Source organism: Lates calcarifer, linkage group LG1, assembly GCF_001640805.2.
Source record: "Lates calcarifer isolate ASB-BC8 linkage group LG1, TLL_Latcal_v3, whole genome shotgun sequence".
Taxonomy (NCBI): Eukaryota; Metazoa; Chordata; class Actinopteri; family Centropomidae; genus Lates; species Lates calcarifer.
The window spans coordinates 14,044,191-14,064,900 of record NC_066833.1 but is presented as its reverse complement, the minus strand read 5'-3'; the positions used below and the strand labels follow the sequence as shown (position 1 = coordinate 14,064,900).

Genomic DNA, 20,710 nt, shown 5'->3' with positions numbered 1-20,710 from the left:
TGACTTGGAAGTTGCCAATGCAGAAAAGATCATACTGATTTCTGAATGTCTAAGTATGTGACAGAAACCCTGCAAAAACATTTTAGTGAAACAGCAGTAAAATGTTTTCCACTGATCGAGTTACAGGGGAAAAAAGAAAACACAAATCAGTTGATTTCAGTCTCGATTTTTAAAATAACCCTGTATTGTTGGAAAGCCTGCTATACAACCTGCCCATCAAAAGTTTTAGTTTAAGAATAAACTAAGGCTCTTTGTTACAGCTTTCAAATTCTGTAGTATTTTTTTCTGTATATTTTGAATGATGTTTAGAGCCTGAGGGAGAAAAGAACAATGCAAAACATGGTGATAATTTTTGGTTTAAAAGGCTCCCCTGCAGAGAATCAAAACGATAGGGGTCCCTTGACTTTAAAGGAAGTATAGCTTGATGCCTACCACTTCACAATGGAAGGTGATGAGACCTGCTCCCCCGGTGAGTTCTTTTAATAACATGTAAGATATTTTGCCTTTCAGAACTGCTAGAAAAATGCTTTTAAGTCCCAGCTTAATCAAAAAATATTTGGTGGCTATATTGGAGAGGAATGAGGATGACCCGGAAGGTGCCGTCAGGGCAGGGGGGCTAGGCGTGTCACTGCGTGTCACAGTCACTGCTTGCGCACGGGGCCACGCCCTGCCTACCTGTCCACCTGCACGTCAGCACCACCCACAACATCAGTGTCACCAACACAATCAAACAGGCCTTAACAGAATGCAACTCCAAACCTTCACCATCCTTGCATATAGTTTCATTGTGTGCTACATGAGTCATACTTTGAATATTTCATATTTCATCATTGTTTGTGATTATTTGGTCTCTGCACAGTGCAATCAAAGCTTCTAATTGGCCTGTAGTTCAAACTTGTGTTACAGCACCTTTATTCCAATGTGGATTGGCTTAACAGTAGAGGTACTGAAAATCTAGGTTAAAAAAATATTAGGTTCAGTTTGTGTGAATTTGCAGCAGCTCATGAGAAAAAAAAGACAGAAATTTTCTCCACTTGACATGCAATATTTATTGTATTGCACATTTACTTTTCTTTCATTCGAGACCTGGGTGTATTGACAACACAGCTTGGGCCAAACTGCAACAAAGCTGCAAGGAGCTTGAATTGTCTTATGTCTAAGGGTTGTAGAAAGTGTTTACTAAGTCAAAAATGTGGACGTTACTATTCAAAATATCACACAGGCAGTTTTATTTGTTCGTGTGAACATACAGGTTTAGCAGTACAGATTATGTCTTTTGAAACAAAGCCATTTGAAATTAATGTTTATTTTGCCTCAAATTCATATTAAGATTTATCACTCACTGCAAATGTATATAGCCCATAAGTCTTAAGTGTGAGTGATATCTTCCAGCTACTCTGCAGCCTTTCTATTCCAACCAGCACACACCCAGACAAAAGCTTGCCTCCCTTGCCTCCTGAAAGGTTTTCTGAAGGCCAGATGAAGCATAATTAATACTAATTTGATTTAGATCCCACTGGGCCAGTGACAGTTTTTTCTGTTGCAGAGATGGAACATTCTGTTTTCATTCACTGACCAAAAGAGAAGTACCCAAAAGTCTTTCTCCTTGTCCTGTGGTGACTAAGGCAAAGTGCCAGCTCAGTCGCACTGTGGTCAAATTTAATGACTTTTGGAGGCCACTCTGGTGTTCTACTATTATAAAGGGATTGCAGAAATTGAATAACAAGGCACTTAATTTAATAGATTTTTCAACCCCTCAGGTATTGCACCTTTCAACTCCTGAGTGATACTATATAGTATTACAGTTAGCTAATTAGATATAATGCTTGTGGGTGTAAGAGGAGTGTGTGTGGTGTGGGTGGGTGTGTCTGCCTAATGCTATGACTACGTATTGACCTCTGTTTCCAAAGTAAGCATTGTAAGAAACAAGGCACATACCAGCACACTGATACAGACAAATCTATCCATCACTAACAGTTCATCTATGTTAATCCATCCATCAGACTTATTTGTAATGGAAATGACACTGTGCACTCTGAACTGATTCAGACAATATTGAAAGGATCATTCACAAACTTATGCTCAGCAGTAAGAAAGCTCTTAAAGATAATGTTTTAGAAAATTAAATGTGAGATTGCCATTGAGATTCCAAGTTGTCTAGTGGGTGAAGTGGAGTGTTTTTATGGTAGTGCTGCCTTACAGTCCGTTTCATGTCAATCCCCTGGAACATTCAAAGAATTCGAAGTTTCCTCATAACCCTACAGACAATATTTCTTTTATTATTTGTCAGCAGGTGATGTGGTGACAAGGTGTTATTCATATTGGGTCCTCAGAACATCTTGTTTTACACTGGTCTTAGATTTCCAACTATTGACTTAACATGACATCAGAATAATGATAGAAAATGAATAAATACAGTTAGACAGTCTTTGTTTTTACAAACCGTATTAATTTGGTTGAAAATATATTTGTTTCCCTCTCTGTTTCCAACCCATCTTACCCTCACCTCCCCCTCCTCACTTTCCTCCACATCTCCCAGGGATATTCGAGAGTATGCCAACGGGTCAGTATGTGTGGAGTGTGATGCCCAGTGTGAGCATGCCGACGATGACTCTTTGACCTGCCATGGTCCGGTAAGTTCACTCCTGTAGACAACAATAGCGAGGAAGGCTGAAGTATTAATTTCATTCACAGTGTTCTTTGAATAGACAGGGTGTGTTTGAGCAGCTTGTTTACATTTCCTTTTATATCTAGTCATTACAGTGGAAAGCATTCAACATAAAAAGCAATACACATGGTGGCATTATTCCATCATTGAAAGACAAACAACACTCACTTTGTCTTGATGCTAGAAGCCACAGAGCCAAGACCAATCTGAGTTATAATGTGACTAAATCCAGATTAGTGTTTTTTCAGTATTTTTTAAAGGATAGGTTCACAATTTTTCAAGTTTGTCTTACAGCAATACTCAACACATGTCTTGAAAATCCCATGAAAAGATTAAAACCAACAGGGAATTAGAAGCAGAATCAGCTGAAAGGGTGAAAATGTTGTTTTCTGTGTTGGCCCCCCCAAAGAAAAGTATTGCATTGCTTCACTCACCACAAACCAAATGACTTGAAGCCACAGACATTCCCTGTGGTCATCCCCGACTATGATTAATTATTGTATTAGCAGTCAAAGTGTGCCTCTCAGCTTTCTTATTGATTATGTCTCACATTGTGACTGAAAGGCAAAACTGATTGTTTTAGCTCAGATCAGCATTAGTTTATGTGTTCAGTTCATGTGCATTTGTGTGTATATAATTCTGTTTTTATTTTATGTGAAACATCAACCACTCATTCAGCAACATCAATTCTTTTTTTCTTTTTTTGTCCATCCATGGCTATGCCAGTTATCCAATTGAGGGACAAAGTGGGGCAATCATAACTGACATTGGGCGAGTCATTTTTTTCTCATGAAATAGTTCTTTTTCTCCCGCAAAAGGCATTTATTCTCCTCACAAACTTTTGCATTTCACAAACTCTTAGAGAAGCATAGCAGCTTGTTGAAAGATTGTTTGGTAGCAGCTGTGCATTAGGAAAATGTCAGAGTGGGAAAAAAAATCCCTGACCTTCATTTCTGTCTGTCTCTTGTGAACACTACACCGAAAGGCACATGAGGCACATGAGGCCTGTGATCCCATGCTTTCTCTTAAAATCTTATCTTGCTGTTTGATAGAGAGGGATGGTTTGTGACAGATGCAAGCCAGAAGGGCCGTGTGCTGTCGTTTGCGTCCCATCACACCCTGTCAGATAGTTTGCCCAATATAGTTTAGAAGTGTGGAAGTTCCCAAAACCACTGTAATGTTTGTTTGTGAGTGTACAAGCATGGGAAGCAAAGGCCAAAGTAAGCACATCTGCGGTTGTTGATTTGAGTAAAGTGTATTTGTTGTTGATGGAAGAGATTTGTTGGTTTGATTATCTTTGCTTTTCACTTGATACCTCACAACCCTGCACTTGGCTTTCTTAGACAAGTGATGGGAAGGTGGGTACTAGAAAGAGAATTCAGAGACACATAGCTTACCTCCAGCAGTTTGACAAGAAATGATTAAATCCTCAAAGAGAGTAGGGGAGGCACTTCAGAATACTTTGTAATCATGATGTTCACAGATAACTGATTTGATTTCTGCCAAAATATCCAATCTGCCCTTAATAAATCATCATCACTCATTCTTTCAAAACAAATGTCACCCCAGAACATAGGCTAGCCAGCAATTACATTTCCTATGAATGTATTTGCTGTTGCAGTGTAGTTGTATAGAAACAGAATTTCTAGGAGGGGTTGTTATTTTGGCATCCTGCATTTTCAATGTCCAAGTATGTGTGTGTGTGTGTGTGTGTGTGTGTGTGTGTGTGTGTGTGTGTGTGTGTATGTGTGCGTGTGTGTGTGTGGTGCGTGTGTGCGCGCGCACATGTGTGTATGTATAATGGAAATGTCCCAGGGTAACCTGTTGGACCTCATATGAACGCCACATGCAGCACAGGCGCACAAATGGATTATAGCAATCGTGTTATGGCCACAGAGCCCACAGAAATTACATTACAGCTTACACCAAGTGATTTGATAGGCCTAATGCCTCCTGTGGAGAGAGATTGGAGATATGACTATAACCATAAATACAGACTATGTTATGGACAGAATAGGCGATCATGGTAGATCAAGAGTAGTTAGTGTTTTTGATCACAGACACAAACACACTTGAGTTTGCTTTTCATCTTCAGCAAGCCCCATTATTGTGTCTTTACTGAAAGACCGGAGTATGTTGTTATCTCACAAAAGCAAAGACTTATTTTCAGTTCAGCTGAGCTCCACTCAAATATTCTACTGAATACAGCACATTACTGTGGTTTCCTGCAAAAGACAAGATTTGTTTAATTTGGTACCATTTACTACAAAATGTGAAGTAAAGTTACAAATACAGAAGACTGTGACACCAGTCACATACAACATGTGTTCACCACAGGTGATTCTGTTGTCTATAATCTCATATAAGTACACGCTAGAACTCACTCCTCCCAAATTAGCATTCATGCAATTGTGTTGATTGGTGATTGTAATTTTTGGTAACTTGTAAGTGCATGTTAAAGGTAAATGGTAAAGAATATTGTATGACTATGAAATATAGAGGATAAGGTAATTCAGACAATTTTGTAAAGGAAACATTCATGATGAATAACACTGCCGTCCTCTTGGGGACAAGCGGGGATCTCATCCCTCTTCCTCTAACCTCTTCAAATTCCTCCTCCCGTGTCATATAGCTTCCCTCTCTTCTCAATTATACTTCTGATGAATCTGAAGAAAATTTGCAAAGCTGTAATGTAAATTTCCACAGTGCCCTCATGAACTGTGTATATATACATATTTGAGGTCCAAGTGTTGCTTTCTATCAAGTTCATGTTCTTCCTCTCTCTCTCACTCTGGCAATATATTGCCATCTTAGAGCATCATGGACACTTCATAAATATTGTTATTAAGTTATAGTACATATGTGTACAGTCACACACAGACATCATGTCAGTGTATTGTATATAAATTTGAATTTTCTGAAGCACGAAAGTACAACATCCATTTGAATCTGCTGGAGTGGCTCTATACTGCCAAATGTCGACTGAATTAAAATGACTCCTGACATATTCATACTCATACTTTTCCAATTTGCCCCTCTGTTTCTTTTCTACCCTGTTTCCTCTGTACTCCTTTCATCTCTCCACCTCATCAATAAAATTGTTTTGTAGTGTGATATTAAAAGATTTCAGCAGATATAGAGTATGAGGAAGTCTGTGTATCACAGTAAAATATCTTGTTAATCCTCTCGGATCATGCCTTGGAAAGACTTTTATGTAGCTGCCTCTTAAAAGTCTTGGTGATAAGCTCTGACACCATAAAGAGTAATGGTGAGTCCTCCTGCAATTCTTGTGTGGTTTGTGCATGGAAGGGAAGGAAAAGGCAGAGGTTACACCCACAGACACACATATCAAACAGCACCACACTCCCAAACGTCAGCGTTGCATGCACGAGCAGACCAATTTAAATTTACAGCAGGGTACTTTGGTCGCAACACGGTGCATCCCTGTCATTTTGCAGATGCCACAGTACCCTGCTAGACCAAACGCTGTTTGTTTGCTCTGTCGCATAATTTAGCTTGCTGATGTGAAGGGATTATTGGGAAAACACACATATGCATGCACGCCAATAGCCATGGGTGGGAAGACACTTATAAAAGTGCCCGGCTCAACGCTAAAGCCAGTAAGAGCAGCAAGACTTTCAATTTGCATAATTATGCCAGAGTGAATGCACACACACAGAAATTTAAAGAGCACACACTGAGGCATTAGTATATACACATGCATGCAAACCCATGCAAAGACATTATTTCAAGTTATGTATAAACAAGCTCTCATACACACTCCTCCACTTGTCTAGGCATAGTTATAAGTCTTAACTAACATTGTTTCACTTTTATGTTAAATTTTTTAGAGAAGACAGTGTGTGTGTGTGTTTTTGTTTGGGTTTCTGCATCGCTTGTTTGTCATGTACAAAGTATGTGTTAATGTAGGGGGGCCTGTACAGTATGTATACCTATTAATGTTTGCATTTGCATGCAATTAAGACATCTGTGTAAGTGTAAATTTGTGTGAAATGCATGGTTGTTGATTTGATTTCCATTTGATGTTTATGTACTGTATATGTGTGTTAGTGTTGTTTGTCAATAAGATGTTCTTTAGGCCTGTTGATGATATGAGGCCTGTCTGGGAGAGCTCTTCGCCTCTCTTCCTCTCCACCCCTACCTCCTCCCTCGCCTATATTAGCTCCATAAATCCTGTTCTAGGCGGATTGTTATGGTCATTGTGTGTGCTGTGAGCGATGGTTATTATCTGCCTGCTCCGCTCACACTGCTTTATGTGTCTCGTCTGCCCCCCCCCCCCTTTCTCTCTCTCTTATTCACACTATACCTCACTCACCCCTACTGACTCTCTCTTCTGCTTTGTTGTGCTGCATCCATGTCCACTCTCACTCCTTCACTTTCCCTTATTACTCCACAGCACTTATTTTTTCACTTTTCTTGTCTCACCGCTTTCACCTTCTGTTTTTTGCCTCGTGTTATCTCTTTTTCACTTTCACTGCTGCGCACATGCAAGTACTACAATTTAATCTATAAAGCTTCCACAAAAACTGCATCAGGGAAGTTGATCATGTAGAAATTTACTCATCAATCAGTCTACTTTACAAACTGAGGCTACAGCAGATATCCCATCCACTAAATTTGCAACACTACTGATTTGTCTGTTATGCCTGATTTCATGATGTCAGCTAAAGCTGCAGTATATCCTCTCTACACACAGGAAGTTTAGAGTCAACACTTGAGAGAAAAAGCTGTTACCTAAACATCTCTGAGTGAAAGCTGTCCAAGCCAGACTCACCAGTGATAACTGTTGCAAAAAGACATATTATCTGTCTCCATACCCATCAGGCATGAAGAGGTCAGAACTCTTAAGAATTGTAGATAATAACACTTGCTGGTAACTGCAAAATGTTTGTCTTTTCTAAGCCCAAATCATCTTTTACCATTAGTGCTGTAATTGTGCTGTAATGCAGTTTTCAAACTTATATGGAGCAGGCTCATTCAGAAACGACACATGCTTTTAGTCATCAACATTTTCATAATAGTAAAACAGTAATAATAATTGTCATTTAAGTGTCTTGCCAGCTGAATTATTGTATGTTTTCAAAATTTGAAAAACATGCAGTAGCATCTAAAAATAGGGTTTTTTTCTTATTTCTCATAGGGCCCAGAGCATTGTATAAAATGCCTTCATTTCAAAGATGGTCCAAATTGTGTGGAAAAGTGTCCCGATGGTCTGCAAGGTGCAAACAGCTTCATCTTCAAGTATGCCGAAGCCAACAATGAATGCCATCCCTGCCATATCAACTGCACCCAGGGGTAAGTGTAGTCAGGACAAAGACTGGTCAGAGGTCAGAGGTTCAATGCTTATTACACCCCAAAAGTAAGACATTTTTCTATTCAAAAGTAATTTCACTCACTAAAGATAAATGAAACCAACCCTCTGTTATGTCCAGTGTTGTTGTCATCATTTTATTAAATTAAACCATAAACCATGGAATATTTTAATAATTTCCTATCTAAGACTGAGTGAGAGGATGACAGCTAATTATGAGGAAAATCATTTGGAAGAACAGTAAGATCCTGGTCACACCAGCTTTTAAATCAGCCAGATTCAGTCCAGAATAAATCTCTTGTACTGCACTGGCTGCACATAGTGGATTTGCTCAGACTTGCAAATATGCACCATTTACCAGTTCCAAACCGTCTTGACATTGCTAACTAGTGAAACCAAGAGCCAGAGGGTCCAAATGTGTTAGCAATGTTGCACCATTTGGTTTAATCAAAATCTGCCAGAATCCAAGCTGCTCATAAAATAGGCATGGTTTGCAGTCAGTCTTGAGATAGAAGTTAATGGCACAAGTATGTCTGTTGAATAAACTTATTGCTAAACTAAGTGCAGTTAGTATTGGTTGGTTGGCTGAGCTTATCAACAGCAAGTAGTCACTATATCACCAAGCCTTCCACACCATCTATTACATAAAGACACTTTTCCCCATGGCACTTTCTAGACTAACTGAGCCACGTTTTCTCATTGGTTTCACTGTACGTGCATTTGGCTTTCATATAAATAGCAGCTGAACAACCACATGCTCAGTGCCTTTTAGTCCATTTTACTATCCATGTTGTGCAAACATAAGATAATGATCTAACACCTTGCAGGATAAGAGAGATAAACAGGTGAAGCAGAAAATGAGAGAGAAAGAGACTGAAAGTGAGAGAAGTGAGTGAAGTACCTTGCCACTCTTTATTTCTCACTAGCCACTGATCGCTCAACGTAATATTCAACAAGGGTTGGGAAGACATCATTTTGTATTTAACTCCACAGAGAGTTTATGTCACTTCCTTGTGTGTTATTTCTTCTCCTCTGAGTGACAGCCTCCAGCTCGCTTGAGCACAACAATGTAGTCGTAAATGGAAAACACCAGGCTGACACTTTGTCACAGGAACAGCTTCATAAGCAGGTCCGCCTCTCAAAAATACAAGTTGACAGAGGGAGAGAGACACAGACTGAGGAAGAAACCCATATTCTTATTTCCAAGAATTCAATGTGCTGAATTCATGTGCTGCCAGTCGTGCACACTACACATGGAAAATTTGAAACATCCGAACAGGAGGACTGGTTACACCTCCAGCAGAAATCTTTTCTTTTCATCAGAAGACAATGTAACTTTGTAATCTGTCACTCACTGAAAATGAACTGAGTTGTGGAATGAAGTTGGAGCTGAAGAAGAGCTGACAGGGTTTTTGTTCAGAACTCACATTATATTTCAAGTTTGCCCACAGGCACCGGGAAAACACATTGATTTGTTGATGCTCTTGTTTGGTGCTATACCTGCTCATGGCTTTAAAGCAGCACAGTACCTTGTGTTCTTAAAGCTTAAAGCTAGAGTTGAACACAAAAGCCATGTTGGCCTCTGTGTCTTCCTGTCTTCATGTGTATTTTACTTCATTCAAAGTAAATTCTGCCAGTGTTATTGTAAATTACAGTCAACTATAGAACCAGGGCAACATTCAGTCATATACATCCTATGCACTGTTACTGACAAAGGAAATACAAACAGAATAAATTCCTATCTAACTATCTGCACTATCAGGGGAAATTCAATTTGCGACAGAGGTGCAGGGGAATGTAGTTAGCAACAAAGAAAGAAGTTTCAATAAATACCTACATATCAGAAAAGTAATTAAAATGAAATTTAAAAAAGACAAAATAGGAATAGCAATGTTACAGTATGTACTTTTGCAATAATAATCTGTGGTGGCGATAGTGGTGGTGACAGTTTAGCTGGGAATAGTGTTTGAACAGTTTTTGTTTGATTAACAATGTAGACTACTGTCACAGTCCCTCTCATTTGATTTGAAGGATTCAGATGTTCTAGACAATGCGTGTGTACGGTGTAGAGAACAGCTATTTATGTAATGCACTGCCTCAACACTCATTCCATGCTCCCACTTTATGTATATGTTTGACAAGAGAATGCAATAGTTGTTTTGTTTTGTGTAAACAAGTCCAGCACAGGTTATCCCAGTGATAGGACCACAGGATGAACACAGGTCCTTGCTGTAAAATGGTTTTGACTCTAACTATTAATTATGGCTTTGCCCGACACACTTCAGGGTCTCATCATTTTCAGATATGTGTCAAACTTAAAATGTTTTGAGTGTTTGTTGTTTAACTTTGTGTTTGTCCTGTATTGTTTATCTAGGTGCATTGGACCAAGACTGCAAGACTGTATTGGCTGGATGGACAGGTACAAAATTTTTCATTCAGTTCCCATACACACACATGCATGCACGCACACAGGAACACACAGTAAGCAAAGTCTCTGATTAATGGCTAGCTCCAAGGCCCAAAATCTCTGTGAGTGTCCTGAAAGCCTTTCTGTGCATACATGCTCAGTGTGTGTATGTGTGTGTGTGCGTGGTGCGTGTGTGCTTGCATGCGTGTGTGCATGTGTGTGTGCAAGCAATTTGCCTCATTCTTGATAAATTGATAGCGCTTTAGCTTTTGTTCTGAGGCTGTGGGGGAGAAAAGGGAACAAACTGCCGCTAACAGTTTACAGCTAATGGATTCAAGCTTTCAGGAGAGAAATAGTTTGGCATCAGATGGCATTGAGAATTGTTGGGTAGTGTTGGGTGGATGATTAAAAAAAAGGCTGATAAGCAGAGTGAGCAGTCAACACTACAGAGCTTACTGGTGGGTCTAGATGTCTGCAGCACAGCACTGGATGCAAAAAAGGACAGAGCTATACAGAAAAGTACAGAACGGTGCTCTGGTAAAAGACAATGTTAGATCACCACCAGACTGGAGAAATGGAAACACATTTAGAATGTCACGCAGCATAGCCAGAGGCTGTGGTGGATGCTTAGGAAACCACGCAGTTAGATACATAGACAAACTGATAAAAATTTACTTACCTAATTTACTTTACTTACTGATCAATATTCATTATCCTAAATCCTTTACAGAAACCGATGGATGACTGAAGGAGATACCTATAATTCAGAGAAAAAATGTCAGTTTTTAGGAGAACTGCCACTTTCCCTCCTTACATAGTCTTTGCCAACAGGATGAAGGAGAACTGCTGCAGATGGAGAAATGTGGTTATCAGCTGACCTGGTGAATAGCCCTTATTGGATCTCTGACAGCCTTGGCTAGGATACAGCAGTAGATGCCCAGCTAACCCCAGGCTTAGCCACCTGTTCAGAGGTGTCATACATCTTGTAAATCTGTTAAATGTTGGATGTATTGACTTCTGAGCGTAAATGACAGTGGCTTATCAGAAAGAGATGATTACAGTAAGTCTTTAAAGGCCATCGCTCCACCTGGCATTAACATGTAGGGATTGTATGCATAACTGATTAAGCTGGATTAATTACTTTCTGTCAGTTACTCGTGATGTTTTGCCTGATAACACTGACAAGTAATACCTAATTTAACATGTTCCCATTTGGCAGGATCTTTTCATTTAGTTTAGAACAATCAGAGCTTCCTGATGTCTGATATGTCTGTGTTGGCTCTGATTGGCTCCATATGCATGATGAATTAATTATTTTTTAAATAATTGTTGTTGCAGTGGGAGAGAAACATTACATTTAATGTGTGTATCGTTGACTATGTGGCTTGCTGGGTGATCTTTGGACCTGAACATCTTGAGCATATTTGTAGTGTGGCCAAGTTTCATGTGATCACTCAGGGGACCTGTTAATGTCAGCTGGAAAGCCCATGTAAGTGGAGCGTGCAGATTGAATTAGATACATTTGGTCAAATCCTCTGTGGGCTTTCTTGCTGATGTTCTGCATGTGGCTGTTTGTAGGTATGTTTATGCTGGTCCTGGATTTTTGAGCTCAGTATACAATTTTGAGAATATGATCCTACTTTCTTGTTCTGTTTTCTTTAGTTTTGTTTGAAAAAATAATTATTTTTGATGAGCCCCTACATTTGTTTAAGATTTTTCACACAGATATGACAGTGAGACAATGTATGTATTTGTACAGTAGGTTTTAGTTGTGCTGTTAGGCTGGCAAGCTAAACTAACCCTCTTCTTTCTTCACATTTAATGGACAGATTATAAGAGTGGTACTGACCCTCTCATCTAACCTCTCATAAGAAAGTGAAGAAGAGCTATTACTTTAAAGAACTGTGACCATGACATTTTTTCAGCTGAGCATTTTACAGTAAAAAATAAAATTATCATTGTTCTTTGGGCAATCAATGTAATGGTTGCACAGTGTCTAAACTGCCTCAAACATAGCTTGGGAGACTTCTGTTAGTTATTGATACCAGCATATCTGCATTAAGCTATTGGTTGCACTTTATAGTTCTCACCAGCTCTTAACTGTTGCATGTCATAAGTCCCCAAACTAGTTATTTTCTCCCTGTGCAGCCAAAGAGAGAGATGTGGAAGGAGATATAGAGTTCTTCAGTTCTCATGAAGCCAACTAAGTGTGATAACATTTTTGGGGGTGTATCCTTGCAGTCTGTGATATACAGTCCTGAATAACAGCCTTTTTCCACTTATTTAGGGCAAAGCCTGAGTATGCGGTGACCAAATTAGGTTCTTGCATTGCAGAAAAAATAAGGGTGGGGGTGAGTGGGGGGGAAGTCTTCATGTTCACTTCTGCAGCAGCTCTGTGGGCAGTTTGGGGAGCATATCAGGAAAATTAGGAGAGTCTTGATTTCAAATGACAGCATCGGTGTGGTGCTAAGAATTCACTTTGATGGTTATTGGTTATTTCCATGTTTTTGATCTCAGTCTTGGCTTTAATGAGAGGGCATGGAAGGATATTTGTTACCAGATGAAACTCAGTGCAAAAACAGACAAACACTGAAGGTGAAGAGATTTTTTTAAGGATCACCTACATATGCACATGCTGTAAAGACATGTTTGTTTATTTGCTTGCCTGTTTTTGTGTGTGTGCACATGGTAGTGTGATGCAGGCTTTATCCTTTTGGTCTCATCTCCTCCTGTTCTCTACTCCTACTCAACCTATTCAACCTGTCCACTCCGTCCCCTCTTCTGTCCTCATCTTCCCAGTGATAGTCTGCCATGCGTTCTCATTGCCTGCATCCTCTTCCGTCTTCATCATTCAACTTGTTTTCTTCCGTCTTCTCCCCCTCCACTTTCTTGTCTTTAGAACCCCTCTGATCGCAGCAGGAGTGATCGGCGGCCTCTTCATGGTGGTGATCATGGTGCTGAGTGTAGCAGTCTCTGTGCGCCGGAACGAACATAAAGAAGAAGAGAGCCCTTCGTCGGTTCCTGGAGACAGAGGTGAGCGGGGGAGTAGATGAAAAACAGATTGAAAAAAGAGAGAAATTGCTGCCTACAGTACTAAAAGACAATGCTGGCAGGAGACAAACTGACAAACTGAAGACATAGGTGGTTTTACTTTAGTGTAAGTGAGTCCAGAAATCCACAAATCTAACTGCAATCCTTTGATACTGTATGTAGGTTAGGGTCAGAAAAGCATTGACAACATAGTGGAGAAACAGGTGAAAGGAAAGGGAAATTAATGAAGATGGTGCTCTGTGAAATCACAAGAGAATAATGGATTTTTTTCAGTGAAGTGGCAAAGCTATCCTTGACATATTTTGCACATAAGAGTTTGTATGATACCAGTATTGTGTGTGTGCGTATGCATGGGTGTGTGTGCACATACTGTACTAAATAAGAGAAAGTCATAGTGAATGAGAGAGAAAAGACAATGAGACAGATGGTGACTGCAGAGGTGGTGAAAGTGTCAGAAACTGAGGCTCAGGTGTTTACTTAGCCATGGTATGTTGGAGAGGACACTTCTGTTACGAAGAGGCAAGGGACCATACCATTAGAGGAGAAGAAAGCACTCCTCCTTTGTGTTAAAATGAAGAGAGTACATCATATAATACACTTGTGTGTCCAGAGTGTGAATTAGATCTTATGTCACTGGTTCCTCTCTGTTCAGAGCACATAAGTGTGAGTGAAGTGTCTTTGCTGATAGATGCTATAATGAAAAAAGTGCACTGACATGGCTTATTCTTTTACTTTTGGGTATGGGGATTATTTCTCTGACATTTACCACCTCTGTTGGTTCCCTACATATTTTCAAAGACAATGCTGGCTACATTAATGTTTACAGAGGCATTTGGCTGCAAGGAATACAGACCTGATTAAGGAAAAAGCCCTCTGTCATTCCGCCATGCAATGTATAAACAATGTTAAATGTTAACTGCCAAAGCCAGTGCATTTTCATTCAGCAGAAAGTATTCAGTAAATATAAATATAAGAAACTACTTTTTCAGTCTGAAGTGAACATACTTCTATTATTGCAGTTTCATCACAACTACGCACACAGGGTGGTGCTGTTATCAGCCTCTCCAAAAGAAGTGGTGAATGTTTCCTATGGGAAAAAAATGCCCTGATTGAAACCATAGAAAAAATACTTTAGATGTTAAACATTTTTATTGAGTTTTGCATTTCATTTTCAATTACTGTGTAAATAATGTATTGTAGGTTTGTTGGTTGCCAGTTACATTGTAGGAAATTAAGTCTGAAAACTTTCACATCTGTCCTGTAGAGGTTGGTCTGAAATGGTAACATGTTATATCCATGTTTACTGCAGGTCCTCTTCTTCCCTGCCTTTGTTGGCAGAGTGCAACATATCTTGTTGTGCTACTGCCTCCTGTAGGTCAGTGGTATAGTATGAAATAATTGGCAGAAGTGGGGACAATATCACATGCAAGTGAATGCTTTCATGTGTGTCCCTGTGTTTGTTCATGGGATAAACCAGATGGAGAACCGCTCATAGACAAACATCTACATAGCACTACCCGAGGTCAAGAACTCCACAGGAAACCTTTTTAAGACTCAAAAACATGCATTCATATAGGCTACATTCATCTAGTCACAGGGAACACTTGTCAGCCCATTCTCACATGCCAGAACAGCATGTTTAAGTGTTTTCTCATCATTCTGTTTTCAGCTATTATGAGATGTTTAAACTGCAGCATGGTAAAATAGAAAACAGAAACAAAACAGTTTGTGTGACTCCACATATTTGGTTTGGTTTCAGCACTGCATTAGAGTAAGAAGGTGGACAGTTCCAATTTACTGCACAGTGGCTGCTCCACAGCCTCAACATCTTCAGCACACTAATGCGGGACAGCTCCCTGCACAGAGGAATAGCATATTGTAGTGTTTCTCTGTGTGTGTGGATGGATCATTTTTAAGACATCTGTATTATCTTGTGTGTGTTTGTTTATGTGGTGTGGGGCCCCCACCCTTCTTGTTTCCACCCTGCAGAAGCTGATTTGTTATTCCATTTAAATGAAGAATGACTATTGTTTTTAATCAAATGGTAACCATGAGCCAGAGGGACAGAAGCTGCCGACCACAGCCAGGCTGATTTACACTCTCTCTCTATTTTCCCTCTCTCTGCCCTCTCCCTCCTCCCTCTCTAATCTTCCACTCTTTTTCTAATGCTCCTTATATTGCTCCCTCTCTTATGCTTTTGCATCGTCTGACTAATTCAGCTGCTGCTTCTCCATCGCTGTCTTGTTGTTGTTGTTTTTGCCACAGTTCCTTTCCCACTCCACATCTTCCTCCCTCCCTCCCCACATATAATCTTCCTCTCTTGCTTTGCTATTTCAGCTGTTCCTCTACTTGAGCAGTAATGAGACAACAAAAGTGTCATCTCCTTTTCAGGCTCCACAATTATCCACCTCCCCAACCTCCTTCTCTCACTCTTTGTCCACCTATCTCCACCTTTCTCTCCTTCTCACATATGAAATCTCTCACTTGTGATATTGCAATGGTAATGGCACTCCAGAGTTTGGATTGGCCTTGTTGGGAAAATGTCGTTGAAGAAACTCCTCTTGTTAGTCATAACTTTAAGCAACTCCATGGTAACTGTTGAGTTTCACAGCACGAGTCCTTCGAAATTAGGTCACAATCACTAGTGAATAGAAGAAAGTCAGTGTAAAAGATACTTTTTACTTAATTGAGGTATGTTAAATGGCACCATCTCCTGGAAAACTGTATTTTCTCATGATAAATTATGACTTGTTGGTGGAAAGGATATGTATACAGAGGCAGGGATTATGGGAAAATGTATCTCATTGTGGGGAGTTTGTATTATAGAGTTTAGGTCAAGTACCCTCCGACTGAATAACTTTTGTGTTACTGGATGTGTTTTTAGCTGGTGGAACCTTTAACACCCAGTGGAACAGCACCCAACCAAGCCCAGCTACGCATCCTTAAAGAGACAGAGCTCAAAAGGGTCAAGATCCTCGGCTCTGGAGCCTTTGGGACTGTTTACAAGGTAAAACACACACAAAAATAAAGCAATACTAACTGTTTGCGTGGGTTTCAGTTGATACTTGGCCAAATAAACTAATATACTGTATACATTTGAGATCATGAAGTGCAATCTTGTGAAAAGAGGAAGGCAAGAGAGACGCATGGCAAGACAATTAATGACAGGAAATGAGATGGAAGGCTGGGAGCAGGGGATAAAAAGAATAAGTAATAGCAGACATTGAAACCCCTGGGGTTACACTGAAATAAGGGGTAGCTGAGGTCACCACCAGTTTGACGATGGGTTGGGGAGAGATAAAGAAGAACAGTGCTGAAATTAGAAAGAAACAGGCTCTCTCTTACTGCAATCATTGGTCATTCTGTGGACCCATCTAGTCACATTATAGCACATGGTCTGATGGCATGAGCGCAGATGTCCTTGTTATATCTCGCACATTATCATGGCTAATTCCAGTTGATTGTAAGTTGTGCAAGTTGTTGTTTGTGCACACTTAAAGGTATCCTGTTTTGACCACTAGTGGTGCAATGTTTTGATGAGCAGGTCCTTGTTTTTCTTTATATTTTGTGTTTCATTAGCACACACAAGAGGACACAAACATAGACTTAGACAGTTGGGGGGAGTTGATTTACAGGTCACACATGCATTTTTGAAATTATAAAGCATAGTGGTGAGGTGTATTGCTCATCATAGGTACTACAGTGAGCAGCAAGGTGTGAAATATTGATTAAATATTGAGGAGTTTACAAACTTAAAACAGTGTTGTCAGCTATGAAATAGGTATACAATACTGCACACTGTGAGTGCAGTTAATTTGGAAAATGGCAATTCAGTGTGCTAAATAATAATTAACACAAGAGGTATGAAAAAGAGGTATGAAATGGAAATTACATCTTAGGAAGTACAGGTGTTTTTGGAGGTGTTGGGTGAGCTGTCACTGGTGATATGTAGTTACATAACAGCTGAACAAAGGTGGAGCACATTTGAAACATTTTGGAAAAAAAAGTGGGGCACTTGTTTTCTTTTCTCTTTTAAATGCTCTGACCACTTTAGCAGCTGCTAAATCACTTTAATCCCACCTGAAATTAGATACTTCATAATGATTAAATAGTTTCACTCAAGTCTTTATTGAAGGGCAGAGTAACCTCTAATCATACAGCAGGCAGTGCATTCTCATATTCTGCGAGTGAAAACATGGGAAATTGTTATTCAGAAGGCTGACAAAATAGAATTCAGAGTGAAATATCATCAACTTCTTAATTTAGATTCCTGTTTTTCCAATTTTCCAATCTGCAACACCTTTCTTTTCATGAAATGTTGGTGAATGGGAGTTTTATCACTATGTGTTCAGTATACAGACTATTTAATTATCTGTGTGTGTTTTTCTTTAGGGAATTTGGGTTCCAGAGGGTGAAACAGTGAAGATTCCAGTAGCCATTAAAATCCTAAATGAAGCCACTGGCCCCAAGGCTAATGTGGAGTTCATGGACGTGAGTATCTTAAAACCCTGACAAAATTTTATTGGCTGAAAACTTAAATCTGACAACTACACTTTGAACTAAAGTTGCAGAAAAGTAAGGTAGTTTCTCAGTTTATATTTTGTTATGTATAAGTATTTCACCAGGTCAGTCCAGCATACAGTATTCTGATATGATTCCGAGTCGATTCCAATATTCAGGCACAACATATCAGGGCACTGATGCCACTGTGACACAGTTAGGATGGGATTAAGAACAGTCATAAGAATACTGAAACCACACCTCACTGATTTTAAAAGAAAGCACAACTGACACATCAGCTCCATCAGTGAAATGACTCATTAAGAACTAAACTTACGCCCCATAGAGTCCAGAATAGAAATCATCAGGGGCCCCTAAGACCCCTACATACACCCGCATACACACACAATACTACAAGCTCCCAGCACAGCGCACACAGCCCCATTTATAAAACATTCACAACTCGGCTCATTTCAAATGGAAAAGTGAAAAAAATCAAAATTATTACCCTGTGATGATGCAATGCAGATGAAATAAGCCCCATCAACACACGTACACATGCAGACACACACACACACACGCGGAAAGCGACCCAATTGCACTCATGTTTTGCACTTAGTTTGACAGTCTAAGAGGAAGAGTTTTTGGAGTGTTAGCGATTCTATTTTTATCAGGACATCTTTGATGAATATCCTATGTGCATTTAATTTTCCTGTTCTATGTGCTTTGGGGGCCTGTCTGACGATCAGAGAACCAGATATCAGCAAAGAACAACATACAGAAAGACAAAAGAGGGTGACACAGGGCTATACTATATACAGAAAGATCGAGATACAGTTGTGAGAAAAGGAGGAAAATTAATCACTGACTGACAATTTACTTAACACTGGAGTGGAGCAGACATCTGCATGTGAAAGGTGTTTTTTTTTTTCCTAATTACAGAAGTAGCGACGTTTACAAATCAGGTTACATTACTGATGGTAATTTCTATGTAACTGACTTTTAAATCAAATGTATTATACTTGTCTAAAAGGAAACAGCAGGAGAGACAGAGACTGTGATTAACGAAGAAAGAGAGCAGAGAGATAAACTAAAACAAATAATAAAAGTGGCAGAGTCAAACACAAACACAGAGCTAATTTGTTGATTCTGTTTGTCTCCCAGTAAAATTATTTCAGTTCTATTTTATTTTTCACATTCATCCCCTTCCACAGTCCTCTTATATTGACTGCTGAGCAGCTGGGGGCTCAGCCTCTGCACCAGGGAACATCAGTGGTAGTTACAGAGGGAAATGAGAGTGCCATTCATTTACTTTACCCCGCTGTATTTTCCCAGCCAGACTGGGAATTCTGGCTGGTTACCTTCTAGCTGCAGGCCACACTCACTTGCCACTGACTGTTTGAAGAATGTCACTAAGGATTGACTGTCTTTCAGTTTCTCTGTGTGTGTGTGTGTGTGTGTGTGTCCCAGTCCTTGCCTGTGGTGCACCCAGAGGATAAAAAAAAATCTCCTTTTAAACTGAAGTGAAATGGGCAAAAACGTTTGTCCCGGCAACAAAATACCAACACTGCCTTACTTATGCCAGTGCCTAGTGAGAAGGGTGGGGTGTCGGATGTGTGCAGGGTATTTAATCATAACAGTTTGCTATTCCTTCTTAAGGGAAAGGGGTGGTACTTGCATAGCTACACAGAATAGATGAAGGTCTATTTCTATCTTTGGTTGCATTTCTGTAGCATTTGAGTAATAAGTTGTGTATGTTTGAATTCAGGATGTTCACACCATATAAAATATCGCAAACAAATATAAAATATTTGCTGTTGCTCTGGAAGTCCCCCTACATATAGGTGTTGACACTACAAGCAGGTTCAAAGCTTTATAAATAATGTCCTGGAGCAGCTTCTTCATATGCACATACATTCTATTCCATAACAGCAATATTTCAAATCCAACTTGTGCATTACACCACTGCAAAGAAACAACTCTTACTGTATGTGTATTGATATAAGGACATACACAAGTGATTTACAACAATCTCACCTTGATGTATTTCCTACATTTTTAGTTTACTACAAAGAATGCTGACAGCCTTGTGAAGCAGTGAGTCACTTTGATGTTGAAGTTTTGAATAAAAATCTACTGTTTTTGACTTAGGGGAACCTTGCTGCTCGCTTCAAGAGAAACTTCAGCCTTAAACAGAATAACGGGTCCTATGATCTTTGACAGTTCAGTCTACACTAGTAAACATGATGGACTCTGTACCAGTGTGTTGAGCCTTTGAACCTTTCCTCTGGCATTTGTCCTTTTAGACTAACTGAAAGACTACCTGTTTGGATACAATATAACAAGTTATGAATATTATATTTATCTGCACATAGTTGAGTTATCTTGTCCTGGATATGAAAATGGAACATCCTAGGAACTTGGAAGGTTCATAGTTTGATCCCCAGCTCCTCCATGTCAGAGAGTCCTTGAGCAAGACTCTGAACCTGTTACTGCTCGTGATGCTGCACCATCAGTGTATGAATGTGTGTATGAATGTGTGTGTAGTGGGCTAATAAGACATACTGTATACTGCAAAGCGCTTTGAGTTGTCGATAGATAAATGCAGTCCATTTACCATTTACCTTTTTTTGGTTGCCATTTTCCCCTTTACTACAGCAACCTACTAAAGCTCAATAAAAGCATCCAATACTATTCAAACCTTGTCTTTGTTTGATTTTGGGGGAATTTATGCTGTCTGTTAATAGAAATA

At 39.6% G+C, this 20,710-nt stretch overlaps 1 protein-coding gene across 1 annotated transcript in view; it reads left to right on the top strand.

Annotated features, from left to right (window-relative positions):
- Positions 1-20,710, top strand: part of LOC108880453 (receptor tyrosine-protein kinase erbB-4-like) — a 261,354-nt gene that overhangs the window by 194,908 nt on the left and 45,736 nt on the right. Inside the window, 7 exon segments of the mRNA XM_018671982.2 lie at positions 2,540-2,633; positions 7,830-7,984; positions 10,375-10,419; positions 13,307-13,394; positions 13,396-13,440; positions 16,343-16,465; positions 17,851-17,949. Coding sequence (XP_018527498.1) covers positions 2,540-2,633; positions 7,830-7,984; positions 10,375-10,419; positions 13,307-13,394; positions 13,396-13,440; positions 16,343-16,465; positions 17,851-17,949 — 649 coding nt within the window.